The 24,961-nt window shown below is 38.7% G+C and overlaps 1 protein-coding gene across 1 annotated transcript in view; it reads right to left on the bottom strand.

Moving 5' to 3' along the window:
* Window positions 1-24,961, bottom strand: part of ZNF385B (zinc finger protein 385B) — a 144,995-nt gene that overhangs the window by 40,294 nt on the left and 79,740 nt on the right. Inside the window, exon 2 of the mRNA XM_068407944.1 lies at window positions 13,580-13,710. Coding sequence (XP_068264045.1) covers window positions 13,580-13,710 — 131 coding nt within the window. The remainder of the gene's footprint in view (window positions 1-13,579; window positions 13,711-24,961) is intronic.

Here is a 24,961-nt window from a genome sequence, read left to right as displayed (position 1 = left end):
AAATTTTCTGGGGAGATGATATAATTTTTATCAGCTTTTGCCATTAAATACTGTATTTTATTGCCATAGGGTACCGTATTAAGACAATTAGAAAAGTAAAAACACCTCGTCTAGAATGAATTACTGAATTATTAAATGACATAGTGTTGTTATAATGGATGTGATAAAGTCTAAAAAAAAAACCCTAAAATAAATATCCTTATTTCCCGTTTCCTCTGTTTCTAGAAAACAGTGACAGTCCAAAGTCTAAAATCTTAAAATATAATAAAAAACATTCTGTTTCTGACTTATACTATTTATTGAATCACCCTGCATAATATATCACAATTATACATGCAGATTAAAAGTTTTTTGAGAATCCATTTTATAATAGCTATGCCAGACAACATATATTATTACATTTATAAATACATATTAAAAGATTGCTGTATCATTAGGGAATAGGTTCTTTTTTCTTAAATGGAAGATATGTTTTGCTTTTCAACTTGACTACTAATTGTTAGATCAGGTAATCTAGAACAAAAGAGTAATGCTGAAAAGTACCTCAACCATTTGAAGTGTCTGAGATCGGTGAAAAGAAATAGTGGAAATAACCACATGCGTCTGCAGTCCCGTTTAAAAAAAATAAAAAGGGAAAAAGAAGCAGTGATCAATGATTCCTCTGTGCATTCCAGATAACAATCCACAGCGCTAGTGTTAAGCAATGCAGTTCAAAACCATCCAATGCAGACTATGCACAAAGTCCCAGCTTCAAACAGATGTAGCAGCATGAGGACACGATCTACACAAATAATACAGCTACTGCTGCCTCCAGAAAGTACCACTCGGGATCCCCAGGGAAATGGTTAATGATCCTTCCCAAACTGGAGCTCCGCATGTAGCCTGGTCATGATTAGAATTCAAGAAGTGCAACATTAACAATTAATAGGTTTTAAATATATCAGAAACTGGGGTGGATTACAGCATGCTGGAAAAATAAAATAGTATCTCTCTGTTAGAAGATTAATGCTGCAGGGTAAACTGATCTCAGATCGCTACATAAAATTATCCTTTTCATTGAAGGGAGGGAGTAGAAAAGAGGGAGAGAGTAATTTGTTGAGGTATATATTAGGAAATTATGCAGCATACTTTGCCCAGTGGGGAGCACCAGTATTTAAAAACCTGTTCTATAAAATAAAATAATAACAGAAGCTAACAGCTACCACAAATGCACGTAAAAATCTGTACTACATTGTTTGTGCTACAGGAGGAATTAATAAAGCAATTCACAGTGCTCTGTTAGCCATAACTAAGTTTAACAACCTTTTAGTCTTGTTCTCCTATTTCAATTGGTTTAATAAAAAGTTAAATTTGAAAATGTCTTTCCAACAAAGTGGAAGATACTATCTTTTTGTAACGAGTCTCCTTAAAACCAACCAAACTATCAAAGTGAACAAGGATTAACAGAATTCGGACAGACTTGAGCAGTAATCTACTACTACTTCCTCTATTTCCCAATTTCAGAACACGCAAACGTGAAAAACACTCTACGACTACTGAGACTTGCGACAATGACTTTCAAAGCACTTAAAAAATGCAAATGTAGCAACAGACAATCCAAAAGCATAGAAGAACTGCCAAACTCTACCGAAGCTCCATCTAGCCTATCGTTTTATCCCCCAAAACAATCATACGTAGTTACTAAGAGAACAGGAGCAGCAGAAACATACATCATATTTCCTTCAACTATTTTCAGAAGGTTCACGTATTCTTCCACCAAAGATTTCCCAGAGCCAGGTGTTTTCTATGTATTTGGCAAATCCCAGCGACTTTCTCTTGCATAGTCACCCCTTGAACGGACGTAAAACGGTTTGCACTCTTTGCATTGAGTTCCAATGCCTACAATCTGCTGTGTCAAGAAACTTCTTTTTGTTTAAATGTAGCTCCATGCAACTCAATTTTATAAGATGTGTACCACATCCCAAGTTATCTCTGTTGCTCAGTTATTCTGTGCATGCAAACCATTGAATTCCTCTGAGTATCTGTTGCCCTTCTCAAGTCTACCACAGTTTAACAAATTCAATCAAATATTTTGAAGACATTGACAGGAACCATATACAATACTCAGGGTGGATCTGTACTGAACCCTGAGCTGATGTTTTCATGGAATCACTATTATAGACCTGAGATCTCACTCCCCAGTGTTAACGGCCAATTCATAGCACGTTACTTTCTACGTGAAGTTTTGTGAAGTTTTCCTTGCATGTGCATCGCTTTACGTTTATCTAGATGGAACTTCACCAACCATTTGTTGTAGTCTGAAGGCAAATCTCTCTGAATACAACTTCTCACTGTGTTTGTCTCTCCCCCTCTTGATCAATTTGGCAGCAAGCCCCAGCTCCCCCAAGGAAAACAGTGGCTGTGATAGCTGTGACCTCCACACACTACTACTATTTACTGGAACCAGCCTGGAGGCATCTTAAACCAAAACAAAAATCTTGCTGTAATTCACTTGCTAACATGTCAGATACTACAGCTATCCATGAAGAGTTGTTGAGTGAGTACTGGCAAAAAAAGGAAAGAACCTTTGGAGTTTACATTTCTACTTCATTTTTAGTACAAGACAATTAAAAGGGCACCCAGAGATGGAAACAACATTTATGTCTTAAAAGAGGTGAAATATTAATAAATTCAGCTTCCTCATTTTCCTTTTAGAGATTAAGGTTCAGCTAATTTTATTTTTGTAAATTCCATGTTATTTCTGTTAACAGAGTAGCAGGGCTGGAGTCCTGGACTTGGGAGACCGATTTTCTGTCTCCAGCCACTAGCTGCTAGGCTTCCCTTTCTCCTTTTTCACATCCAGTCGTATGATATAGTGCAGAGCCACTTGGTGTGCCATCCTCTTGTGTGTTCCCCTTGCACGGAAAATGAAAAAGAGATGATTCTCTCTGCGTGCCTGTATTCACAATCCCACAGACTACTGAACGCGGTGTCTGCAGCAATTTACAGATTTGTTTTAGGCCAGAAGGAAACATTACATCTGATTTTCTGAAAAGTTCATGACACAATTTCATTCGCTGGAGAGTTTCGGCCCTTGGTATTATGAAGTCCAATAATTTACGGTCAACCAGAGCCTAAGTTTTGGGAAAAAAATGCACAGCTTGATTTAAAGGTTTTCAACTAAGTTAATTTACATCACTGGGGAAGCAATGCTTACCATGTCTATTATAAACCACTCAGTCCAGTTGTGCTTCTCTATTAAAGGTCACCCTAATCTCAGATACTTTCTGAATGTGTAGGCACTCATACACTGCAATCAGATCAGCTCTTAACCTTCTCTTTGATAAACCAAGCAAGTTCCTTAAGCCTCTCACTATAAAAGCCTTGATTCGTTTGTTAGGTTTTCCCTGACACCTTTTCAGATTTTCAATATGGCATTGAAACATAGGTACTAAAAGTTAGAACAATATGCTCAAATATACTTTCTCTTTACCTACTTAATTACATCTTTTTTTGTTTTAGCAAGAAATGTATCAATCTTCTTGCCTCAGCATCGTCTTGGGAAGCACAGCCCTAAACCTTTACTGATTGCACATTTATGCATCTCATGTGCTAGTACAAATAATTTCACCATCATACATCCTTCTCTATCTTAAGATGTGTTCTGACCCAGCCTGGGAGAGGGAGCTGGCTGAAATAGTACCAAACTGGGAATCTTATGTTGAAGAAGACACTGCTTTCAGTAGGGTTTTAACTTAGAAAGTCTAATTTGCAAGACTTTGTTGGACCAAGCTCAGGAGGCCAAGGATGAACCCCAGACTTCTCAGTATAATTTTGTTTCTCCTAAACCAGTCCAAAATCATGGTTTAGACCAACATAAGCAAAAGGAAAAACATTCTACACTGTCCAACTGAAATAAAATCAGGGATTTTCTAATCTTTTGCTCTTCTGTCCTCCTCCATCTTTGCACTTCTCTGGCTTAAATCAAGAAACTCTGATATTTTAAAAGAAAAAATAAGCAGGTAAATAACTCTAATCTCTCCCTACTCCTCTCTTCTCCCTGTATAATGTGACATGATTAAGCACAGAGATCAAAAGAGAATTGAGAAAACACCTTTTAATTCTTTTTTTACTATTATTTTTTCAGTGCTGGCAATATTTCCTCTGCCCCTCCTTCCCTTCATCCTTGGATATATTTATTGCATGTTAAAAATAATTTCTGGTTTAGAAAATTGTAATTAGGAGAGCCTTAGAAAGAGTGTTCTGAAAATTAAATACCACTGCTGTTTTAGAAATTGTCGTGTAAAAGATTATTGAAATTTAATATTTGATTCGTGTAGAAAGACTTAACCCAACGAAAGAAAGAATTGGTAAGACACTACAGCAAAAAAAATTCTGAATATGGTCTCAGTTTCTTATAAGGCTTATTGGCAAGTGAGGATATAAATACCTAAAAGGATTGTGTTTGTAACTTAACCCTTACGGTAGAAAAATATCAAATTTTCTGCTTCAGACAAGATTGGAGATTTTTGTAGGTGAAATAAAAAAAAAAATAAAAAAAAAAAAAAACAGAAAGCTGCTGAAAATGTTTTGAAATAAAAGAGAATTCCCACCTCTCAAGCAAATGGAAAATGAGGAGTATCTGAGGTTTAATGCTTTTTTTAATACTAAACTGAACCAGCTTTAAGTAATCAGCAGCTTCTATTTTAATCCATCCAGATTACTCCTCTGCCATAGTACAAGACTTTGTATCCGTAAGACAAACTTTTAGGACCATTGACAGACCAAACCTGAGAAAAAGAACACAGTCAAGTACAAACCCAACGGCTAAACTAATACTCAAGGATTATGACAATTTCCCTTCCCTTTCTGGGTCTGCTGGCTCACCAGTTTAACTGTACCTGAGTCACCTCACCTGAACCTTGTATTATTCATCTGTAAAATGGGGATAAAAATATTTGCAACCTCACAAAAAGGCTGAAAGGTCCAAATAACGTTTACAACTCTTCAAAATCATCTGATGGAATATACTATATAACTGCTATTTATTATTAAGGCTGCTATTATTCAGAACACTTGGCTGTGTTCAGCTAAACAAAAAAAAACACGACCAAAACCATTTTGCCTCCAGATCCAGCAAAAAATAAAAAAATACTACAGTTGGAGAGTTGCTGAAAACCAGACTAGTTGCATACTCAGAGCAAAGCTGTTCTTCTTACGCTACCTATTACTATCTGACAGCAAACCAATATGAATAGGTAAAATAATATGAAAAATTACATTTCAGTAGAATCCTGCCAAAAGACTCAAGCCTAGGATTTTGTAGTCAGAAAAGCAGCTTAGATAACATGGAGTAAACACAATTCACGATTTTTTCTTTCATCTTTGAGATGGTCCTTAGATATGACCCTTTTCTTCTTAAGGGTCTTCTCTAAGTTTTGCTGACAGTTTTCTTGCTCCCAGCCTGCTCCAGAACACCAACAACACAAGATAAATGGTATCCCATTAGATAATTTGAATTTCTTCTGTGGTTCTGAACTGTGCAAAGAGAGGTTAGGGACAAATTCATGGCCTTGATTAATTCTGTGAACAGGAGAGAATAAAGACGAAAGAAGCCTAGTCTTCTGAAATGAATTAATACCATTATCTTTCACATTCTGAAAAAAAAAAATCTAAAAAGAGGATAAATTCTATGTGTATATATACATTTGAATACAAATGTATAAAATGGCTGAATATAAATGAGAAGCAAATCAGAACCAAGAATTGCATAAGTATGCTAGCTGGCAGCTGTCATCTACTCTTCATAGTAGTAAGGAATAATAGGCTTTCTTCATTTAAAAATCAATAATGATGTTTCTGGTTTGGGTATTTCTTTTATCAGTACCACACACTACACAAACAGCCTTTAAAATGCTTCTGATTAAAAAGTGTTGTATTTAGATATGAATCTTTAAAGGAACGTTCCATTTATCATTAAACCTGTCCTGAAACTTAATGTAGTATCAAAGTCTGTTGGGTTTTTTTTTTGGCTTGGTGTTTTTTTTTTTTTCTTTAAATCTAAGTAAAGGAGACACAAAGCAAGGTAGAAACCTCTCTCTTCTAACAAATAAATGAGCAAGAAATGTGATCTTCTTTCCCTGGTGTTAACTTGGGGAAGTAGCTGAAGTTCATGATCTCTCTACTGTGAGACCAGACAGATTGAATACAGAGAAGACTGGTTTGAAAGGCACAGATCTTCAAATCAGCCTTGCTCTGGTAGTTGAAATGAGCTGGTCAGTGCTTCAAAACCAGCGTATCATTGGTTTTCAGGTACGCTAAAGAACAACAGGTTTCACACTATGACTTTAAATTGCCATAAAATTTAAATTGTCATAAAATTAACTGTATCTAGATTAAAAGATCACTAGCTATATCCACATTCAGAAAGAGTACACCAAGAATTAATTCTTAGCTACATTCTTATGATTTATTAATTAATAATTATTGCAGTAATTCTTAGTTTCTCACGGAACAATGTGACGAAGGCCTAAGGGAGGGCAGGAAAGCCAGCCCACGTACAGCCAGGATGCTGCAAAAGCAGCGGCCACTTCTGTATTCATCTGACACATGGACAATCAGATTTCTCTAAAGGTGCTCTAGAATTTTGCTTAGGACAAGACTTATAATTATGAACTAGCAAAACCTTTATAAGCACAGTGGTGCAACACAAGTGCCTTGTTTGTCTTAAACCACAATTTTGCGACTGCTTGCTTTGAGGGAAGACATTTTCCTCACAGTCTATTTGCAAAACATCCTTGAGTGATCTTAATGCCTAAAATATTTATGGCTAACAACCCTCTCCCTTTAACCAGCTTCCTCGTGGCATGAACATACTACTAACTTGAGAAGAAAGCAATTCAATGAAGATAAAGGCGTCTTAGCTTTTCCCTATGCTGACCAGTAAAAGAAATAAATACTGCTGAAGTGTCGGAGAGACTAACTCCAAGCTTTCTGCAAAGACAGAGATGAAACACATAGCCAGGAACGGATTTTCTGGAGGACTCAGCAAATGGCAGGATTTGTATGCAGAAACTGTATTTCTTTAAAGATTTAGGCTGATGATTTAATTACTTTTATGCACAGTAATGGACATATTGCAGCAGTTTAGGAACTATTTTTCAAAAACCACACTGTGGACGCTGAGCTGCTATAAAGCTGTAGAGAAAGGTTACCGTGCCTGGTGACTTCTGTTTCTCACCAGTGCATGTCAGTGCACTTTCTCCTTAGAGACAGGGTTTCCTATCTGGCTGCTGATCTGGGAACCGAGAGGAGGAAGCTCATCCACCCAATTCCTGTCAGAGAAAATACAAAGCTACAGGAAACTTTAAACTATAGTTAATGTTTGAAGAGATCCTCCATTAAAGCCAGACTGTATTATTTTAAGTAAGATTTTTTTTTTTTCCTGAGAATAATATGTATTGAAGGCTAGAAACAAGGCAGAAAAGTATGTATTTAGGCTCACCAATTTAACAAAGAGTTTCTCTTTGAAGAGATCCCTGACTAGAACTAGGGAACCTGCATCTTTATGTTAAAATGCCACAAACTGTAAAAGCTGTCAAAGGTTTATTGACAACTCCCTGCTTTTGGCAGCAATTTACTTTTTTTCCCCCATATCTAACTCAGTGTATCTTACCAGGTGTTTTCTTCAAGCTCAATCTTTTTTGAAAGTTTCAGCTGAAATGGCTCAAGGATTTTGTGGGAAAAACATGCCTCCTTAAATAAGCATTTTTCAGGGCCTACAAAGGCTGAGAAGAATTTTTCCAAAAACTGCTACCACAGCTGAAAGAGGTCTCTGCTGGTTTGCACCAAAGCCATAGAAAGACAAGGAGGAATTCCTGGCTTGGTACAAAAAGCCAAAGGACGTAAAGAAAAGGGACTACAGGAAACTGAAAAGAGGAAGACGTGGAGGGTAAAGTGGCTCTGCAGCCAAGTACTGTGAGAGGAGAGAGTCAGAGGAGAAATCAAAGACTAGCCACAGAGCAGAGGTCTGTGGTGCCAGAATTTGGGCTTTATTATGTGGTTCTGAACCTCTGCTTTCCTCACCTGTAATATCTGGGAAAACACCTATTATTCTATTTTATTCCCTTCATAAAAGGCAACAGGCTGATTCCTCATGTCATAGTTCGGATGATTCTGGCTGTGACTTGGAAAACACAAACTATTATATCCATAATAACTAAAAGTGAAATAGAAATGATTTTAAGTGCTTGACACAGGAATAGAAGGCAAACCTGAAGTGTCTTTTATGCCTGCATGACTATAAATAAAAGGGTATAAAATGTCTATAAGAAAAAAATATTGCCATTTCTTGATTAAAAAGAACACCCAACAAAAAGCCCCAAACAAAATAGCCAGCTACCCCTAAAACACCTCTCCTTCTAAATTAATTGCTTAAATTTACACTCATTAACAGCACAGAAAGGAAAGTATAGCTCTTACAAAACTTTATCTGCTCTCTGGAGCAGAGTGTTTCAGAGGGAGAGGAGCAGAGCAGGTCACTTCACCAAGGGGAAAAGGGGAAATCAGAGCACATGGACAGGCTACTTAGATAAAGAGGACCGTAGCTAAGGGGTTGGCATCATCCAGTTGGCTGCATCTGTAATTTGCTCCTGCTGTATACAATCCTGAGCTCCAGAGCATACTTTGGCACTGCAGCAGGGCGCTGAGCAGCTGCATTCAGACCCTGCTAAGGAAAGAGAAAGCTCCTGAGCCGCGGCGCCGTGCCAAACGCAGAAGAGGCACTTGGCGCAGAGGGGCAAGGGAAGCCAGAGATGAAAGTGCCCTGCGCTCTTATCTGCAGACCTCCGCTTCTGCCTTGGCTGGTTACTGGGCTCTTCAAATGAGAACTAGATAGGTGGCAAATAAAAATGAGAGACATAATTGAAAATGCAGAAGCGGAAAGAGCAAGTTAGTCCCTCTCAGGGATACTTAGTCCAGGCAGGGCTAATGCTAGAGAAGAGAGAGAGAGAGATTTCTGACTAAGTTACTAGTCAGCTCCGCTTTCCCTTCCTGTAGCCCATTCCAGCTGGCTCACCTTCACTGGCAGATGTAAAATACTTCTGGTCCACTTCACAAGGGGACTGAGGGAACTCTAACATAAAGAATCAGCAAAAACCTACTTGAAGAGAAATAGACACTGAAACAGTAACTAGGCCACCTTAACCCCCGTGTCCTCTAAAATATGAAGGTATGAACCAGCATTTAGAAACCAATCACAGGCTAGTTAGATGGAAAATATTTCACTAATGTGAAAGCTACAAGAGATGCTATAATCTTTGATTACCCCTGAGGCCATAACAAACTCAGAAGGAAGCATATGAATTGCTGATTATTTTCTATGATGATAGAATCTGAGAAGTTGCTGATACTGCTTTTGTGCAGACTGACGGGTCCCTGGCTGTGCCACTTTAACTAAATTTGATTCATGGAGTGCTGCTCACATTTCAGGACAAGGTAGAATGCATTGGAGTTTTGAGATTTTTTTTTTCTGGGGAGTATACATCCTTTATAGGGAGATGCGGACAAGCGATCATTAAGGTTGTCTTGCAAGATAAATCCTGACTTTCAGCCACTGCAGTGCATGCATCACAATAACCTTCCATGATGTGATCACAAAGCATCCTTTCTTCATTCAGTACACAAGATGGATGACATGAGACAAAGAATCAGGGAGGTGTAGAGAAAGAATGGTACAGAAGGTGAAGCTCTGTGGTGGAAGCCCGTGGGTGTAAAATTCAAGATTACATTATAATAAATGCACTTTGAAGTGTTGCAGATCTTTAAATATAATCAATATGCAAGATGTTACATGTTAAGGAATCATTAGAGTCATTTTATGTGCTAAAAAAGAGCTCTGCTTAAACAATACCTTTTTGTACACATCCGTTCCAAATTGAAGGTATCAGTTTAGGAAGTTCCTATAATGCTGTCTCCCATTCTGCTATAAACAAGAATATTTTAAGTAATACCTGCCAAGAATTTGATTCAAGCTATGCGTTTCAGACAAAGGGGTATGAGTAACTGAGCAAGAGCTTTTAGAGCTTGATGCCAGGACAAACATGATGTCACCTTTGGATCCGCTGCCACAGCACTTCTGAGAGAGGGTTTGTCCTTCTGTGCAGCAACTCAGGTTTAGGCTGTGACAGTCAGACCATGCCTGTCCTGTTCTGACAAAACTATTTGCTGGTGCTGTGAAAAGACCAGGAAAGAAGAGAGCACCTATTCTGCAATACCTCTCTGCTTGGAATGCTCCGTTCTGCCCTTAGAAGATCCCTTTCTGACTGATCTGTTGAAACAAAAAGGCACCCTTACTGAGGAATAAAGGCATGTATCCAAGGATTTATTGCAATCATTCCCCAATTAATTTTTCCTATATAATAAGCAAGTCCCAAGGATCAAAGACAAATTTAATTGGGGTGTGAATTGGTAAGTACTATACATACATGCACAGCATTTTTAGAACTGTTAATGTTTTTAGAAGAAACAGAAGGGAGGCATTTTAAACTAAATCACACAATTCCGTCAAGAAAATAAGATATTCTTGAGGTAGGCATTTCTTTTTTTAAAAAAAACAGGGTCTGCTCAGTGCTTCATTTCAAAGTACCCCATGTGGAGAGAAGCAAGTGATCAGAACACTTTCACGAACAAAATGGGAACAGTGATGTTTCATCTGGAGCATCACAGATGCTTTCAGAATTGAAAACTGTCAAAGTTAACTATATAAGAAAGGGTTTACCCCAGATTTTAAATATATTTCCATAAATAAGAGAAGTTCTTTTGGAAACACTGTAGGGGGTGTTCCTTTAAACATGTTTGTATTTAATATATCTTACCTTGCTTCTCCTGCCCTGGTAATTACTGTATCAAGCTCCTAAGCAGAAACTTTTCTATTTTCAGGCAACTGCAATTAAGTTAGAAACCACCTCCTGGCAAGTTTAGAAAAATGTTTCTATATCTGACTGCCATTGAAAATGAACAGGTAGATCCAAAGAAGTTTTGTCTTGAGACCATATTCTTTTTACCACCTTCAGTGAACACATGCAAGCATGAACAGTAGCCCTGGCATGTGCTGAGAGTCCCCTTAGTCCTACTGAAGGCAAAGAGAATGAGTGCTGCACACCAGAGGTTTCACTGTCTACAGTCCTTGACAAGTCCTCTTGTGAGTGAATCTCTTGTGAGATTTCCTGATTGATCCATAAGGCAAGTGACAGTTTTTTTGAGGAAGGGACAAAAAGTTCTTCTAATATTCTATTCCTGCATAAGATGTACAATTATGGCACTTTGGATGATGCATACATTATGGGTCAACTGGATTTAGCTTCTACTCACTCAAAATTATCTTCTGGAAAAAGGCTTTTTACAAACTTTTACATACTCCCCCCATCACTTTACAGTGAAGAAATAAAAAAAAAGATTATATATTACACAAACATAGCCATCTACGTTTACAAAGGTTGTGCTAAGTTAGAAAGAAAGGAAGTGCATGACAGCTGGCGTTCACTGGGCCTGTCAGTATATAACCATGAATGATTTAGTTTTCCAATGAGCTTTAAACTCCATTGTAAAAGGCTGTTAGGGAAAATCAATACCTCCAAGATAAATGGCAATGTCTGTGAATTAGAAATAGAGTAGTACTGAACCACTGTTCCTCAAAAAAGAGAGTTTAAACATGCAGTGTCTGTGGTGCATAGCAGCATGATTTTATATAATTATCAAGAAGTCCAAGGGAGGAAGCAGACACTGAGTCGACAATATTTCCCATTTATCCCAGGCCTCTTTTTTTTAATAAAACCCATAGAAGTTTGGAGAGGAATGACAGGTGTGAAGGACAAACACTCTGGGAATTTGGCAAATGGAATGTAACCCAGATAAATGTAAGCTAGTGTGCACAGGCAAAACCAGTGTAACTATCCAAATTAATCTGTGTCTAGATGCTACTACAACTCAGAAATTCAATAAAACCACCGGTAAGCAAATAATGTTGGTTGACTCTGCAACTACAGCATCCCTAAAGAAAAGGTTCTCTGAATCTTTATGTACAGTTCTGTGAAAAAGCTCACCTATAAACCAGTGCAACTGGAAAGCAGACAAATCACTAACAAATAAAAATCCCTAATACAGGAGAAAGAGGATGGAAAATGAGTATGAATTGCATCATGCCTAGAATATGAGAATGACACACTGCTTTCTTGAAGTTGCATTGAGTTTTGGTCCCGCACTTTAAATATACCTGGATTTTTTTAAATCTTTTATCTCTTCGTACATATGTACATACCCCCCAATGTATACACACGCACATCCTCACATCTCCCTCATAAATGCAATTTCCACATACACATTTTGCAACGAATTAGTAATATTTGCTACTGTTTCTAATATGCTTTCAGCTGCTGACATTTGAAAGAATCTGGCTGATACGTTACCTCCTACCCATCCCACAGCACCGTGTGCTGTAGTACAAGGCCTGTCAGCAAGATTATTTGCAAGACATGAAGAAAAAAATTCCTCTTGCTGTTTTAACTTCAGACAGAAGGTGAGTTTGCGCAAGGAAACACTTGGCAGTGGTTCAGCTGATGGCTGTCTGGCGGTGGTGACACTGCTTCCCTCTCCACCCCCCCGCAATTACAGTGCCCAATGCGATGCTGTACAGTTCAGGCAACGGTCACATACGAACAGATCGTACTCGCTGACTTAGTAGAAATGACCCGGAGCAATTTCCTTCCTGTTGATATTACCTTACTATTTGTTGGCTCGTTCCATGCTGAATTACCTCCATACATGGAAACTTGAGTGGCAACATGCAAAATATTGGTTTTGGTGTACTCAATGCATTTAAGACAATAATAAAAAATTTGTTAACATTCAGAACCATTTTATGAGCTGTTAAAGAAGTGAGAACTACAGAAGAGAGTATTTTTGTTATTGCTGCTCTGGAAAACATGGAGACCTACAGAAGCATTGAGCATTATTTTGGCAATAATTTTTTTTTTTTTTTCGCAAAATCCCAAGATACTTTACCATAAACCAAAAGTAGCAAGTTCACATTTTTCACATTGGCTGGCTGGGCAATTTTAGACTTTATTGTTATTATACAGAATTAACAAGATCCTCCAGTTGCTTCACTGGCTCTAATAGACTTAGCTTTATTCACGTCAGTGGAGGACCTAGGTCTTACCTGTCACACCTGTTTATCCATTAGCTTTTGCTTTTTCCTTTTTTACAGCACATGGACATGCATATGCCCATGCAAATGCTCAAAATTATTCTATTGCTCATCAAATCTCTACCGTGGTTTGTTTTTGTTTTTGTTTTTTTTTCTGTGTGCAAACATCACCCCAACAGACCAAACTAAAAAAGGATCAGCCCCATTCACAGTGAGAAGGCTGGGTACCACTCCGAGACTTTCACACAAGGGAACAGCAACCACCACAGCACAGATAAAAAGGTTTCTCTAGAATTGTGTCAGCAATGCACTGTTTTAAGGCAGCTTCAATACTAGATATTAGAACTGCCTTGGAAAGCATACACTGAAACTAAATGTGGAAACACCTTTACTTACTGTGTTAAAATTTGGGAAGAATCCAACAGCAGAGCTGCTGTCCACAGGGAAGGACATAAAGGGTTTGATGTCCAGGGAAGGCTGCATCATCAAGGTAGGTGTGCGCACAAGGGTGGGAAGTGTAGTAGTGCCTGCCAAGAGCAAACAAAACCAGGAATTCATAGTATTCTCCTTTCCACATCACACACAGTATAGCTGACACAACTGCCAAGAAAAAATAATACAAGGAGGCAATAAAGTGGCTCTGTAGTGGTTAATATCATTAAAAGAAACCTATTTCCACACACTACAGATGAGATAGAGCACTTCCCTATGGCCATGGATACTCAGACTCTAAAGAGGAGACATATGGTATATAAATCACACTGGCAGGTAGAATAAATCCTTTCTAAAGCTGAAAAATTCTTCTGTACCAAAAAGGCCAGGATGGGGGCCCATGAAAGTCAGATGCTTTTGCATTTCATGGTTGCCTATTAGATCAGCTAGCACAGACAATAAATGCAAGCTGAAATCCAGAGTTTTGTTTCCAAACAGTGAGCTGCGTGTTTATTTTTTCCTGTTTGTGTTTATTTTTAACTCTTCTGACAGTAACTATCAGGTGCTGCACAAACACCGTTTCACCTAACATTTAAAAAAATGCCTTCTGTTTTACAGTGCAGGGCAAATATTAGAAAATAGCCAACAATTAAATAATCAGCTAGCACATAAATGAACACAACTCTTTACATGCAATGCAAACTAGCATTTTTAAAATTGAAGCCCAGACCTTCTTCTCCAAATAAGAGCTTTCCAGAAATCTACATGCTGAAATTCTTTCTGTATACACGTGAGAATCATTCCCCAGCAAGACCTTGAAGAAAAGGGAAGGCACAGATGTCCAAATAATCATTTTTATCTAGCTATCTGCCCTTTTCACACAACAGTGTGCCTAGTACACAGCTTCCAGCTATGCCTGTGGGAGTATTTTTTTTCCTGAAATCATACAAAATAGATTTCAAATAAAATTTCCCTCATTGAAATAAAAAATGCAGAAAAAAAAAAAATCTCATTTTCTTCTTCCTGGGCTGAATAAATAATTCAACACCGACTAGAGCAGGCACTGAACCACAAGTGTCCCACACCTCTAAAGGAGGGTGAGTCACTCTCTGCCTCTTCTACCTCTGCCAGAATTTCTCCATAATTACCTCTTTCTCCCACTCACTCATGGCCAGCACATCAGCCGGGAGCATAACAGTCCTCTTAGGAGTTTCTCTGGTCTCAAGCAGAGCTGACACAAATCCTAAGCTTTTTCTCACAGAAGTCATCTGAGCTTTTTAAATCCAGTCAGGAGCCAGAGGTGGGGGGAAGTAAACAAGCAATTTTCCCTCTCTTCTCCCATGAAATCAAATCATTTGCATCTACTTGCAAGATGCCAGGCCATCCATATGGGCTGCTTGAGTACCAGTCTTCCATTAAGGGATCTCCCTTTCCCCCTGTTATGGACACACAAAATTGAAGGCAGAGAAGAAATTCTCCTCCTTTTTATCTCATCATTCTGCCTCCATGGATACAATTTCAAACTCATCTTACAGTATCCAAGACAAAAGCTGAGTTCAGAAGCCAGATGGGTCTGCATGGATTTTTTGGACAACCAAACACTTAAAACTAGCCCTGAGCTCAAATTTTGTAGATGATGGAGAGACAGTCATTTTGATCACAGCTGCAGCACAGTAAACACTATATTATGGTCTACCAGATGACTATCAGGCTATAATCTATTCTCTGTTTCTTCTATAGGAAAAATGTGATGATTGCACAAAGATTGGTCATTGACAGCTATGGAGAGAGAACTGTTGAACACCATCCCAACTGAGCTGCACAACTTGAAAGGAAAAATAGGCTTGATACACTTTCCCAGAATATTTTCTCCCTAATCCTACCCCAAATGCTTTCATACATGTAAGGTTTGTTTCTGCATAAGTCCACTAAACCCACTGACAGTTGTGCTTAATTAACTGTAACTCAAATCTTATTCTAGTGGAGTCACAAACATCAAAAAGCTAAAGGCTAACATGCCTATAGTTCCTTCTTCATATCCGTAATGAAAATGCATCAATAGGAAAGCAGTGTGTCAGAGGATTTATCCAAAGAAAATACCTTCAACTGCAAAAATGATGACTATTTGGACTAGCTGGTTCTGAAACAGTAGATTTACATAATTCAGATTTCAGAGTTGTATTAAACAGCAGCTATGTTGTATTCAATTACCTAAAGCCCATAAAGTGCCATCATCAATCTAACTTCTACAAGCTTCTCTTTGAAGTTCATAAGCAATTAAAGATCCATGAAGGTAAAAAAGACCTGTCCTCTTGTTACATACACGTACTTCAATGAAGCTATGGATACATATTTTAACTAAATTTTACAGAAAAAATATAACAGAATAGAGTTAAATTGTGGCTGACTTAAAATCAGCGTTAAGCTAGGTTTCTGATGCTGTCTTTAACCAAGGTAGAGAAAGCATTTGGCATAGAAGTTTTAAAAATGAAAAAAAACATTAGCACCCTCCTGCAAACAATGCATCTTCTCTATACTCCTTGGCTGAGTACAGATCATTTCATGCGACAAAGACATTTGAAATCTGCCTGCAGTTCTGCAGCCCATTGCGTTTCTGCTGCCAGAGTAATATATGACCAGTAGACTAGGATACATTCGGAGTCCGTACAGAATAGAAAACACACACCTACCAGACTGATTAGTGGAGACATTAGTAATAAGAAATTTTTTCACTTCTGTTCACCAGTTTACTACCTCAACTACTGCCAATCAAATACCAGTGACCCTGTTTGACTGAAGTTTGATTTTCAGACCCACCTTTGAAAGCCTCTGGAAGAATGATCAGATAAAGATGACCTAAACTACAGGCAGAAGCACTTCAGGACAAAATCTGCAAATCAAACACAACAGGGCACAGTTTTACACTGGCATTGCTCCCAAAGGTCAAATAGATTCTCACCAGCACTCCACCAAATGTGTTTGCACACCTGAGCTAAGCAGAAATACTTGCGCAAGAAAGATGTAGCTGACAGGCTTCATTATCTTCATAAATTTAACAGATGTTTACCATTTCATTAGCATTTTAATGATAAAGGCAACTTACCATGTCAAACACAGATTGTTTTAAACTAGTTGTAAATCTTTGACATAAATATAACTGATCTTTCTTGTAAATTCATTTGCTCATTTCAGCTTCATAATTTTTAAACTGTATTTTACCTTTGTAACTTCAATTTTGACCCCCACGGCAGGAGTTACCCATGTACCCAAGATACAAGCAGCAGACAGACTTTGCTGAAAGGCACTGATCCTCACTGGTCCCTTTTACCCTTGTCTAAGAGGAGGAAAACAGGTTTTCACCTGAGCAGATGATCCAAAATGTCTCATTTTATTAAAAGTTTTTTTCCTCCTACACATATTTATCTGATAAACAAGTCCCTGTGTAACCGGCGCTGTTCCTCTTTAGCCACATACATACGGCTTCACGCACGCTGCAACGCACTGAGACACTGATGGGTTTGCAAAAATTATGAAAAGTTGTAATCTTTACCCAAATTTGATCTGTCTCTAACAAAAAGGCACATAATTAATAGATTAAGCAGTGAAGTGATATTTTGGGGGAGTAATTAGAAAGTCTTGTATTGGTCACTGCTGTGGCAAAAAGAGTCCCAGGGGCCAGTGAGAGATGCTTTATCCAGGAGCCAGAAAGGGGGCAGACGACGTGGGGACTCGAGGAGTCTCTACCAACTCCCCTCCTCAGCTCTTTTGCAGCTTCACAGAAAAACTGCAGAAGCCGAGACTGGCAAGATCGCAGTTTTGGCAGAGGCAATCACAGTTAACTTAGGCCACGGTTAACAGTCACTGCTTGTCTTTTTCAAGTGAGAGTGGTGTCAAGTTCAGTCAAATCTAAGCACAGTTTCTCCCTTTGTACCTCCTGAAAACTATTTGCGAACATATTACTTTTGTGGTTTTCTCCCTAAGTGCTTTTCTTTATCACTGACAAACACACAAAAAAAGGTGTAATGTCTGCACATTATTTCCTCTGCTTTGGGTCAATATTAGACCATTACACAAAAAACCCAATTCCATCACAGAACTTAATCACCTAAAATACATTTTGTGAACAATTTCAGCATATTTGAAATGCATTAATTTCTAGACTTGAAAGCATGCTCTTCCAAAGTCTTCATTAAAGGCAACTATAGAGAAATCTAAAGGCACACTCAAGTCTCTCCCCTTTTTCTACTACTTAAAGATGTTACTAAAATGTTTTAATCCTCTGATCCAAGGAAACAGTCCACACTCAGAACAAAAGCAGTGAAGAGTAACTGAAGTGCTATCAGGACTGAATAAAAGTATCCAGTGGACAAATTTCTGTGAACTGGACGATCTACGTCCACCTCAGATTGCACGTGGTTGCCATTGTTTTAACTTGTGCCATGGACAGTATTTGGGAAAACTTCAAAGGGACATTGAGATATTCACACCCACCACTACTTATGTGCATTACACAGACTTTTCAGTCTATGGACAGGCTGTGCTGTCCTCTTCATCCCTGAATTGTCTGACCATTTTCAGCTATGATGAACCTTTACTTTCTACACCAATGCTGAGTAGTCTCATCTGGCCAGAGAACAGTAGCAATATAACTGATGGGATGGGTCAGTTCTGGGCTTTCTCCTCCCTTATCTTTTTCACATAGCATTTTTCAGACACTGCTTGAGCCAACAGTATCCCTTCAAGGGTGGATGACAAGTTGACCCTTTTGCCCACACTGGCTGAATTCATTATGGACTGCAATCACACTATGCCCAGCCACCCTGCCTGTAGACCTCACATTGTCATCTCCATTTACAGCGTTTTTCTTCAGAGCTCCAGAAGACGGAAGCCCAGGCAGGACATATTTGAAACGGCTCCCTGGAAGGATCCTGAGATAATTCTGCCTGTGTTCATCTATAAGCTTTTTCTGGGAACCTACAATTTCAGTACAGTTTATTAATTTGTCAGTGGAAGTTTTGAACATTGTCAGAAATATTTACTTCAGCATGTGGCTCAAAAAACAGTTTTATAAAACAGGTTAGAGCCAGAGGTAGTACCTAGGCTTTCATACTGAATAAAAATCTCTTCAGCTCTATTCCCTATGACTTGAAAAAAACTAAGAAAACCCACCACCAACAAAAAAAAAAACACAACTTGCACAAGACTTTCCTACACTTACTTATCACAGAATCACAGAATGTTAGGGATTGGAAGGGACCTCGAAAGATCATCTAGTCCAATCCCCCTGCCGGAGCAGGATTGCCTAGATCATATCACACAGGAACGTGTCCAGGCGGGTTTTGGATGTCTCCAGAGAAGGAGACTCCACAACCTCTCTGGGCAGCCTGTTCCGGTGTTCGGTTACCCTCACCGTAAAGAAGTTTTTCCTCATATTTCTGTGGAACCTCCTGTGTTCCAGCTTGCACCCATTGCCCCTTGTCCTGTCAAGGGATGTCACTGAGAAGAGCCTGGCTCCATCCTCTTGACACTTGCCCTCTACATATTTAAAAACATTAATGAGGTCACCCCTCAGTCTCCTCTTCTCTAAGCTAAAGAGACCCAGCTCCCTCAGCCTCTCCTCATAAGGGAGACGTTCCACTCCCTTAATCATCTTCGTGGCTCTGCGCTGGACTCTCTCTAGCAGTTCCCTGTCCTTCTTGAACTGAGGGGCCCAGAACTGGACACAATACTCCAGATGCGGCCTCACCAGGGCAGAGTAGAGGGGAGGAGAACCTCTCTCAACCTGCTAACCACACCCCTTCTAATACACCCCAGGATGCCATTGGCCTTCTTGGCCACAAGGGCACATTGCTGGCTCATGGTCATCCTGCTGTCCACTAGGACCCCCAGGTCCCTTTCCCCTACGCTGCTCTCCAACAGGTCTGTCCCCAACTTGTACTCATACATGGGGTTGTTCTTGCCCAGATGCAGGACTTTACACTTGCCCTTGTTATATTTCATTAAGTTTCTCCCCACCCAACTCTCCAGCCTGTCCAGGTCTCTCTGAATGGCTGCGCAGCCTTCCGGTGTGTCAGCCACTCCTCCCAGTTTGGTGTCATCAGCGAACTTGCTGCCAGTGCACTCTATTCCCTCATCCAAGTCATTAATGAAAATATTGAATAGTACTGGTCCCAGAACCGACCCTTGAGGGACTCTGCTAGACACAGCTTTATGCAGCTTTATGGGAAGATAGGCACAATGAAATTATGTTTATAAAAGAAACTCCACCTAACTACAGAAATACACACCATTAAAAAATTAGTGGCTTTCTTCCCTTAAGTCTGATGCCCCCATTGCATCATGACCTAGATCTATCTGCTTTCACTATAATTTTTTTCGCCCATACATGACAAGTGAAAATCAATCACTTGCAAGTCACTACATTTTGCAGTTGAAGTGTTTATATATTAGCCCCTGAGACTTTCCCAATACTTAATATAAGTATTAGTCTTTTTTCATTCTCAGTATGATCAGTTTACAGGATTCAGAAATTTTCTGGTTTTGTTTGTTTAGTTACAGCTATACATGGGTATTAGAGAATGTCATGTGTTTCTGTATATGCCTAAGATAAACTGCTAAAAACAAGTTAAGTGCAAGTAAAATAATTCTGAGTTTCCGAACAGCAGGTGTTGATATCAAAATGCTGAAGGAAAAAGCTATTCTATAAATATTCCATTAATAATACTCATGGAGGTGAATCTTAAGACATTCTCCCCTCTTAAGTAAAAGCAATATGAATAAATACAGCATTTTAGTAGATTTTTTTTTCAGGATTCACTCAGCAGAACAAACAGTGCTTCCTTATAATATGGTATTATCATAAATGAGACTTATGATACCCATAGGGATTCCAGTCTGTCAAAAGTAAAGTAGTCAAGGAGAGATAAGACCATTACTTCAACAGATTTTCCCAAACGGCAAATTAACATGATCCTAAGAGATAACTCACTATCCAGGCAACTTATTTTTAAAAATAACTTGAAGCAGAAGCCCAGCATATGAGACATAGCACAGCCCCAGCTGAAAACAGGAAAAATGCTAACAACGTCTCTGCCCCAGGGCACCATACAAACTAACTCACTAATGAATGAGGATGCAGCTCCTTTGAGAGTTTATATCATCACCATCAGAGCTACCGATACACACGCAACTCCTAAAACTTGAAGAGTGCACTGAATTCATACTTCTTAAACATTATTCAGATATCAGTGGAGCAGTCATACCTTCCATTGACTTATCGGATTTAAAAAGCAGAAATCATACATGCCCATCCATGTTTCGCAAATAAAAATGGGTAAATCCTCAAAAGATGTGGGTTTTTTAAAAGCCACAAGGGAAGGCAGCAAGAACTGGTGTAGAGCAGCCATAGCTACTCAACAGCATTAAGCAAGTGTACTACTCCGTGTAACTAACACTCATCAGACAAGTGATAAGAAAGCATTGGTTCAGGTCCAGCCTTGCATAGCAACATATGGATACAAAATGACATGCCAAATATTTTGCACTCCATTCTGAGTTTATTTTTTTAGTAGGTGTTTGGGCAAACCCAGAGGCATTTGATGCAACTTCACTGCAACGTACAAATTATCTGTATATTGTACAGTTTAAGGTCTTCATGCTCAAGAATGACTTATCTAAAAAACATGTCAGATTATGAAAATAATTTTCTCCCTACAAATTAAAACAGGATTTCCAGTGTGCTTGAGCATGAAGTCAGTATCTCCATTATTATCCATCTAGAAATAAATGTTCTATGAAGGCCTGCTAACAGAATTCCATATTCTCCTTTTGTATAAAATCAGATACCATGAAAAGAGGCATTTCCACATTTCAAACACGGGTAGGATTCCACCAACTAGGTCAATACCGAAAATAAATTGAAATCTGGTGCTGCTGAAATGAATGGAAGCTCTGGCATTTAATCAATCCAAAAAGTCAACCATCACTTGCTTACCTAATATTGTTAATTATATATAGCTCATTTACAGTCAGGAAAGAAGTATAGCTATATATTGCCTGTATTTCACATAAGAATTCTAAAAATAAAAACATAAATCTACTTCTACTTAAAAGTAAGCAAATCTTCACTAGATCAGAGCCTTCCTCATTGAAATATTAGTGGCTGACTTGGAATGACTTTAACTTCCATGAATTGTTAATATTCCTCTGTCTGTCTAATTGTTTTTCATCTCCAGTGTCTTATGATTGAAGGATGTTCATTTCAAAAAATAAAAACATAGACTATAGATCATAAATACTATGCATATATTTGATATGAAGACAATTGTGGAAATGCTGATATTGAAAACCCTATTATAATAATATTAATATTCAGAAGAACTGTGTCAATATTTATTTCCTTAATCTCTACATTTAGTACATCAAAATAAGGGAGAACAAATAATTATGTTTACCTGGGGGGTGGAGGGGTAGAAGTATAACAATGGGAAACCGGAATTTCAGTATTTTAGAGACAAAAACATCAAAACATTAATCAAGAAAAAAAAAATCTCATTCTCCTTGCAGTTGTACTGCATTTCTAATAGTTAGCAATAACAACAGGAATCCCCGTAGGTTTTGTACAGAAGATACCAGAACAGATGGAGTGGGAAGAGAAGTCCAATAATTAGAAGTGGAACAGATTATCCTGCATTTTCCTTAAATAACTGTGTTACAATTGCCTGATCATAACATTTGGAAGAGCCCTGTCCTTCCCTGGATTTGCAGAACATGTGACTTGCACTCCTGTCCTCTTCCTCCTTTAGCTGCCACTCTTGTGTTCCTGCGGCTAAGAAAGGACTTGCACACCAACATACAGCCTAAATTTTACAGCAGTCGTGCTACACTGTTCCACACATTTTTTTGCAGTATTTATATTCCCCAGTCAAGTGAACTCCAGAAGTACTATTCGAGTATCAAAGCATGTTTGTTAGCACTGGCTCCTTGTCAAGTCTAAGCAATTAAATAAATGATGGAACATCCTTCACTATATTTAGAAGAAACATGCTGGCTGCAGTACAACTGCAATTTGCTCTTAGTTATAGGTAGTATAGAAATATTTGTCCTTAGTTTCTTAAAAGAGCTAAGTCTCTAGACTTTTAAAGCAATCAATTTGTTTGACTGGAAAGCAGAATGGCACGTTCCAGCTTAACATCATCAAGCTTGGTAAACTGGATTTTATTCTAATCAAACAGTGACAACTATTAATAAATGCAACGCTCCTGCCTGCATTAAAGTCAGCTGGAGCTTTGCAGTCTATCCCAGTTTCTTTTTCTCAGAATCTCCTGGTTTGCTCAAGCCTCTCCCTCTGGTATCCAGAGCCTGAGCAAGCAGCTCTGCCCCCTCCTCTGTTCTTATCTGCTTCTAGGAAATGCTGCTTTGGAGTTGTTTTCGCTTTGAAGTTTTCCAAGTATGACAGAAAAAACAGCTGTGTCTTTTTCAGCTCTCTATTCCCTTGCCATCTGCACTAATGGAGATCTTTCTGAAATCCTTAGGATCCTTTTTCTTGATTTATTTAAACCAGGCCCCCTCTTGCCTTTTCCACACTCCCAACAGAAAGGCACAGCAGAGAGGGTATTTGTTTGCTTTTCTGTTGTCACCCTTAACTAAAAACACAGCATCACCACATGAAGTCACAATCTTGTCTAGAGCATCGTGCAGCTTCCATGCCAGTCCCCATTTTTTTCCTCAGAGCGTATTCTTAGGTGCTGTGCATCAACCCTGTGAGTGTCCCAGGAAGAAGCACTGTGCTCCCTTCCCTCTCCGTTCAGGATTCTGATCTAATGCAATGTTTCATTACAAACTGGAGCTTCCCTACTAAGGAACAGCAGAAAGAAAGCCCAATTTACATTACCATAAAAGTTTCACAGTTTGGGGGATGGGACCTGTTTGCAGTTAGCTTGTTAGAGAGTCTGTTATCACTTCACCTCTCACATAACCTGATGTTTCTCACTATCCAGCTCATCCCAAATTGTCACCACGGAGCTCATCATCTAACTCAAGACAGACTTTCTCTCAGGAGATACTGAGTTGCTGTCCACTAAAACCCAAACAAGTCTGTCACTGGGAATGCTGCTGGGTGACCACTTTGTTATTAGTTGGTCAAATCCTTAACTTTTACATTGGTGGTTTATGTCTGCAGTTGGCTTCTCTCCTTATTCCCCTTCAATACTCCAACACATCAGCTCAACAACGTTGTGCACAAAGGTAATAGGGCTCTAGACCCATGTGCGTCCTCACAGATGTGTCTAGTCACTTAACCACATTAGGCAACTTCCAACTCTATAAAAGTTATCATAGCTCAGAGATATTTATGCCTCATTTGCTTTTCCCACATATTACACAATCACCTCTAGAAAATACAGTTACCTAAGTTGCTTCTTGTTTTATTTTCATAAGTTCTTCTATTTGTATTGCACCTTAAATATACTTCAGGTAAAAGATTGCAACAACAGCCAATTTAGGTTGTTTAAAGTGGTCTATTGAAACTATCTGCAACAGAAACCAGGATCTCTACTGAATGAATCTAGTTTTCCTTCCAATTAAAATTTTCAATTTTTCAGAAATTTCAGAATAAGTTTGAACATCCAGTCCACCTCCTTTCTATCCAACAGGTCACAATTTCAGTCACAAACTTCCCCTTAGTTTCTATCATTTCCATAGTTAGGTACATGCTTTTAGAAGAACCACTATCTTTCTGTTTAGAAATAAGAAACAATGAGACAGGGAAGAAAGGCAGATTTAAAAACCTTCATAACATTGTCCATGGAGCCTGTGTTCCACACAAAAAGCACAGAGACCTCATTCCACTCAAGAAAGAAGGAGGCAGACTCAGCACTGCTCTCACCTAAAAATACAAATAGAAGTACTTTAACCTGGCTGTGAAAAGAGCACAACTTGCATTTCTGACCAAGTTCTTTAGGCCATTTACAAATGCAAGACAGATATTACAAGTTCGCCAGTGCCTTACAATATTCAAAAGCTACAGAGGTTTTTGCTATGACCACACAACCATGAATCATTGTAGCAAAGCAAAAGCATAATAAAACACAGACTGTGTAGTCCCATAAAGGCCTCCCACTGTTAATCAGTGCCATAATGCTTACCTTAGTCCCTAACATTACAATCCACCTCCTCTGCAGCATTTAAACACACACACAGCATACGACTGAGCTGAATAATCCTTTCATTTCAACATGGTGCTTTTGTGATGTTAGGTGCTATGAGACAGTGGGCAAGTACAAGCCCGAACAAATCCGGCTGTTGTAATTGTGTGCTTAGCTTTAATTACCCTTGGGAAAGTGTTTG

The sequence above is a fragment of the Nyctibius grandis genome, chromosome 9, assembly GCF_013368605.1.
Source record: "Nyctibius grandis isolate bNycGra1 chromosome 9, bNycGra1.pri, whole genome shotgun sequence".
NCBI lineage: Eukaryota > Metazoa > Chordata > Aves > Nyctibiiformes > Nyctibiidae > Nyctibius > Nyctibius grandis.
The sequence above is the reverse complement of the archived record's forward strand: the minus strand, read 5'-3'. Positions and strand labels throughout refer to the sequence as shown.